This window comes from Myotis yumanensis, unplaced genomic scaffold (genome assembly GCF_028538775.1).
Source record: "Myotis yumanensis isolate MYYU_CA2020_CCGP unplaced genomic scaffold, mMyoYum1.0.hap1 SCAF_14, whole genome shotgun sequence".
NCBI classification, from domain to species: Eukaryota; Metazoa; Chordata; class Mammalia; order Chiroptera; family Vespertilionidae; genus Myotis; species Myotis yumanensis.
Window position 1 is genome coordinate 54,398,669 of NW_027223765.1, and position 5,806 is coordinate 54,404,474.

A 5,806-nucleotide genomic window follows, 5' to 3' on the forward strand; every position below is an offset into this window, starting at 1 on the left:
CCCACGGCGGGCGGGGCCAGGCGCGGGGGCGGGGCGGGAGGGCGGGGCCTGTGTGACAGGCGAGCAATGCGTGGGGGCGGGGCCGGAGGGCGGGGTCTGTGTGACAGAGGCGAGCAATGAGTGCGGGCGGGGGGAAGGAGAGCGGGGTTGGCGGGGACGGGATTGGCGGGGGTTGGCGGGGACTGAGGGCGGGGTGGGGGCCGGAGGGCGGGGTGGGCGTGGCCGGGGGCGGAGTGGGCGGGGCGGACGGGGCCGACCTCGCTGATTCTCCAGTGGGCTTTGTAATTATAATCTAGATAAACTACACTTAATTACATAAATCTTATCCAGTGTATAATGTTATGCTGCTTTAAAATATAGACGCAATACATTATATGTTTATACAATTTATATGCTAAATAATTATATAAAATGGTATATTCTATGAAAAAAATGGAAGAGCCACCGTAATATGCCAGAGCTTCCATCTGAGGCAAGAATCGGGGATTTTCTGGACAGTTCCAACATCTTTGCATAAAGGCGCTGACTTTAAGAGTGAAATTTTACAAATCAGTTTATAGGGGTTGGATAAAGATATTTTCTTTCTTTGTTAATATATTTTTATTGATTGATTTCAGAGAAAAAGAGGAAGAGAGAGAGAAACATCGATTTGTTGTTCCGCTTATTTATACATTCATTGGTTGCTTCTTCTTTGTGCCCTTACCAGGGATCAAACCCGAAACTCTGGTGTTAATATGTTAATATAGTGTCACATTATTTTGTCAGATAAGAAATTCAGTGGCAATGGAACAATTAAAGAAACATTTTCCTCTGAGAAAAATGTAATATTTAAATAAAAGAAAATATTAGAAAAATAAAAGAATAATTTAGAACACCCATGATCTCATTGTTTAAAGATAAATGATGATACAATTTTGGACTAGGTATTTTCTTCCAGAGTCAGAAACTGATAAATAAATAGATAAATAGATAGATGTGTGTATGGCTGGATAAGGAAAAAAATCATATTAATTTAGATATAGATATAGATACACACATATATCCCCTCTTGGAGTGGACAAAAATGAGATTTAGGGTCAGAAAGAACTTAAATGTTTAACTCTCCACTTATTACCTATGACATATTGGGCATATCTGTGTCTTGTAAACTGGAGATAATAATATTCACCTTATAAGACTCTTTGAGAATTAAATGAAATCAACAGTGATTTTCAAAATATAACTCCTGATCAGTCACATCAGCATTATTTGGGAACTTGTTACAAATGCAAATTTTCAGGCCCCACCCCAACCTTCTGCAAAGCCCTGGATGTTTCTGTGAAATTAAAGCTTGAGGACTACTGAAATGCAGCACTGTATGAAGCCTGATTGGGTACTCAGTAAATGTAGCTACCGTTAATTATGATACTTAATCTCCTCTATGTCCTTTATCATCCCCTAATCAGGTTCAACTCAGTAGCATTCACTGAATCAAAAATCAGTTACCCTAGGCAGTAAGTGGTGCGGGGGGCGGGGGGGGGGGGGTGGGGGGGGGGGCGCGCAGAAAATAGAGTCCACAGGAAACACCAGCCTCTTTCCAGGTCACATGTCTTGATATCTTGACCAGACTACTCCACAGATGAAAACTATTAAGGTTAAGCCTGGCCCATGTGGCTCAGTGGTTGAGCATCGACCTATGAACCAGGAGCTAACAGTTCAATTCCCCAATGAAGGATGTGCAGGAGGCAGCTGACCAATGATCCTCTCTCATCATTGAAGTTTCTATCTCCCTTTCCTTGCCTCTCTCTGAAATCAATAAAAACTTATTTTAAAAGGCCACTACCTTAGAGATCACCTAGTCTAAACCCACCCATTACACAGGGTAGAAAACTGAGGCCCATGGACAGCATGCTGCTGTCCATTGTACCTTGGAACTAATACTCTAACTCACTGTGGTGATATTTTGATAGATGACACCAGGCCCTTCCCCTGGCTCAGACTCATTGATTGGAAATAGCCAACTGACCTTGCCAGTAATGAAAGTAACAGAGACATGCAAGCAAAACCTGCAACAGAATTATTTCATTCCAAAGAGAATATATCATAAACTACTGGTCTGTCCACTATTGTTCCCATACAGTCAGATAAATATTCAGAGTAGTCCTATCTTGAAGCACAAGTCTGGGTATAAGAGCACCAGGAAGGCCCCTACAGTGACTCTGACACCCCCCTCCCCCCAAATGAATAGTGACAAAGAGCTGCTACCAATAGAATTTCAAACAATGCCTGAAATAAAGTAAGCATTCCATATGTGTTCTTTTTTTATTTAAAATAATTTTATGACTGCCCTGGCCGGTTTGGCTCAGTGGATAGAGCATCGGCCTGCGGACTGAAGGGTCCCGGGTTTGATTCCGGTCAAGGGCATGTACCTCGGTTGCTGGCACATCCCCAGTGGGAGGTGTGCAGGAGGCAGCTGATCGATGTTTCTCTCTCATCGATGTTTCTAACTCTCTATCCCTCTCCCTTCCTCTCTGTAAAAAATCAATAAAATATATTAAAAAATAATAATAATTTTATGACTGAAGGGGAGCAGAATTTGCCACCCCAAAATATTGATTATTAATTGATTATTTTAACCTAGTTAGTTTTAAGAAATGAAAGACTTAAGAAAATCTTTTGATTGTCCCTCTAACTGGCTAAAAGAATTTAGATAGAGGACCTGCTTTAGGAAGAGAGAGCTCATCATAGATAACTGTAGCTTAACATGAACTTGTGTGATAGTGAGGAACCAGCAAGGCCTGTGCGATCCAAGTCTTCTCTGGGCCCATTGTTAAAGTGGCTCAGCAAACATTTGTTCACCAGACATTTGCTCTTCCATCTCCACGTGAATTGCCTTTCTCCCCTTTGAAGTTTCAAACCACCACCCTCCTTTTTCTCCTTAGCTCAAGATGGCAAATAAGCCTCAGTTGAGCCAGTGTTCTAATGAAATCTCTATACTTACATAGGTAATTAAATTTGGTCATTTTTCTCCTATTAATCTGTTTCGTATCAATTTGATTATTACACCAGCGAGAAGAACTAAAAGAATGGCAAGGGGGAGGAGAAAAATGACAAAGGTAGAAATGTATAGTGAAAAATATAAAGTCCCATAATCAAATAGAAAGAGAAGCTATTTAACATTTTGGGAGAGGGAGGAGCAGTTCATGCACTGTACCACTATACCTAGCTTTCCCCCCATTTCTTTTGTTATTTTTATATTATTTTAAAAATATGTCTTTATTGATTTTTTTTTTTTTAGAGAGAGAGGAAGGGAGAGGGAGAAGGGGGAGAGTGTGAGAGAGAAACATTGATGTGAAAGAGAAGCATCCATCAGTTGCCTCCTACACTTACTCTAACTGGGATCGAACCTGCAACTTGGGTATGTGCCCTGACCTGGAATCGAACCAGCGATCTTTCAATGATTGAGCCACACTGGCCAGGGCTCTTTTGTTATTTTTAAACCTCTTTGGAGGTTTGAACAAGTAAATAAAATTACACTGAACAAATGTTTACTGAATATTAATGACTCATGATCACATTATCACTAACACACACTGATGGCTCATGGTCATGCGGTACTGAGCAATTGAAAGGTAACAGTTCTTGATCACAGTCCCTAAAGGTCACTGATCTCTCCAGCAACTGTGGGCCCTACTGGGGCCCCTATGTTGGTCTTGACCAAGATCATTTATTCAGCTTACCCACAGTGCAGCTTCTTGAAATCTGTAAACCCCAGGGAATTCTTCCACACCCTCTGACTTCCTGTAACTCAGCACCAAGGCCTGGCCCATCTCTAGATAGTACTCCTCTCACTCATTGGTATTAAGTTAGTGTTTTCACTACATTGCAAGATTCTTGAAGGCAGGGCAAGGCTGCATCCTTCTCAACTTGTCTCTCCGAATGTTTTCATAGAGCCTTGAAGGGATACAAAATATCTTTGACATCACACTAAAAATTTTCAACCTCTTGTACCCTCTCAAGTCTACCCAGCTACAACTACAACAATAAAGTTGCAACAAAATAGAGCAAAGTCAGTGGATGTTCATTATGAAATCATAGAAAACAAATCAGGTTAAAGCACTATTAATACTATGATACCAAGTGAATCACGGGCTGTGTGGTTATTAATAGCAATAACAGTAATATCTAACTGTGAGCAATTACTATGCACTATACACTGAGCACTTCCCATTCACTCTTTTTTTTTTTATAGAATCCAACTGGATTTTATTTGACACGGAACACAATAGGACTGCAGGAATAGCAAACTGAAAAGACAAAGCAGAAAAGACCCAGTTCCATCTAACTTACAATTAAGTAACAGGAGGGCAAGTCATTAAATGAATAACAAAACAGTTGAGCTTGATGGAGAATATTCTTTTTCTAGTGCCCATACTTTTGGAATTCCCACTCTCTGTTGTCCAGCGGACACACCTGCCGCGTTTTGAGCCAGCGAGAGATGCAGTGGAAGTGAAAACCATGATTACAGACTCCCCAGGCAACGGTGCACTCTTCAGAAGTGGCAGATGCCTGGTTCGCCTGACATTCTATGCAAAGGTCCATAACGTGGTTCCTGCAGATGGCACAGTTATCAGCCACAACGTCCCAGGCCCAGAGGGCTACTGCGTTCCACTTTGTCACTTCAAAGCGCTGCCTGCCCGCCGCTGTTGGTGCTGCTCGAGTATCCACATCCATCGCTGCCGCCGTTTTGGAAACACACGGTCTCTTCCCATTCACTCTCAAGGAGGTTTACTATATCAACCAGCCCCTTAACTGGGGGCTGGAGGGGAAAACCCTTTGGAAGCCATAGCAGGGAATGTAAAACTGAATTGTTTGGGCAAAACAATCACTACAAAACTATCATTATCTATTAAAGTGATAGGGGGAAGGGCATGTAATAAGAATAGGCCCACAGGTGTTTACGATTATTCACCTTACTACCTATAGGTAAGAGGTTTTCTTACAGACCCTGGGAACTGGAGGACGTGCTGCAAGGAGAAAAGCAGGGCTTTAAAAAGGTAAGAGACACCTCTAAGCCCAGGTGAGCCCATGGCTCAGAAAAGAAAATGCATTTTGAGAACAAACCAAGAACAGCACAAGCTTTGATTTGGTTGCTGTGCCTGGACCCTGACCCCCTTGAGGACTGCGCCTCAGGAATGCTGACCATCCTCGGGTCCTGGAACCGGCTGAGGGGGGGTTTAGCATCAGAGAGAACTAGCAGGAGAGGTCAGAGCAGAGCTTCCAGGGTGACCTCGCTCTCCCATTCTGCCGGCAGTATTGGAACAAACATACATGACTCAACCCTGCCTCTGCTCAATGTGGCTCAAGTAGCCACAGGTGGCCTGGGACCCGTTCTGTCCGGTATCAGAAGCACTGTGCTCCCTGCCTGAAAGTTGTCCCCAAATATCAGGATAAAACGAAGAAAGGTCTTTTTGAGAGGAATCCATGTTTCTGCCCAGTAAATACTGAGTGCAGAACAATAGTTCACTGCAAACCATTGTTTGCTTTCACGGGGCTGGAATGACCAGGGTGCCCACTGGATCAGAATGGCACGGTCGATGAATAATTCTGCCGGGAGAGAATAGACATGGAGAACAAACCCATAACTAGACAAGAAGAGAAGTGAGCAAACCACGCCTTCTGCTCTACACAGTCTTCCTCCCGATTCTGCCGATCTGATCTCACTCACAGTGACCCGTGAGGAAACAGAACACACGACGATCACATCACATTCAGATGTGCAGGAGTTAGTGCGGACTTGTTTCCCAATCCAGCTCCTCCCCCAGCC

The 5,806-nt window shown here is 43.2% G+C and overlaps 1 protein-coding gene across 1 annotated transcript; it reads right to left on the bottom strand.

Moving 5' to 3' along the window:
- Positions 1-4,216: 4,216 nt before the first annotated feature.
- Positions 4,217-4,767, bottom strand: LOC139022428 (E3 ubiquitin-protein ligase RBX1-like; the record flags this gene model as incomplete). Its single annotated transcript, XM_070433585.1, has 1 exon — positions 4,217-4,767. A coding segment is annotated over one exon (366 nt), but the record flags the coding sequence as incomplete, so codon positions are not given.
- Between the last annotated feature and the right edge of the window lie 1,039 nt (positions 4,768-5,806).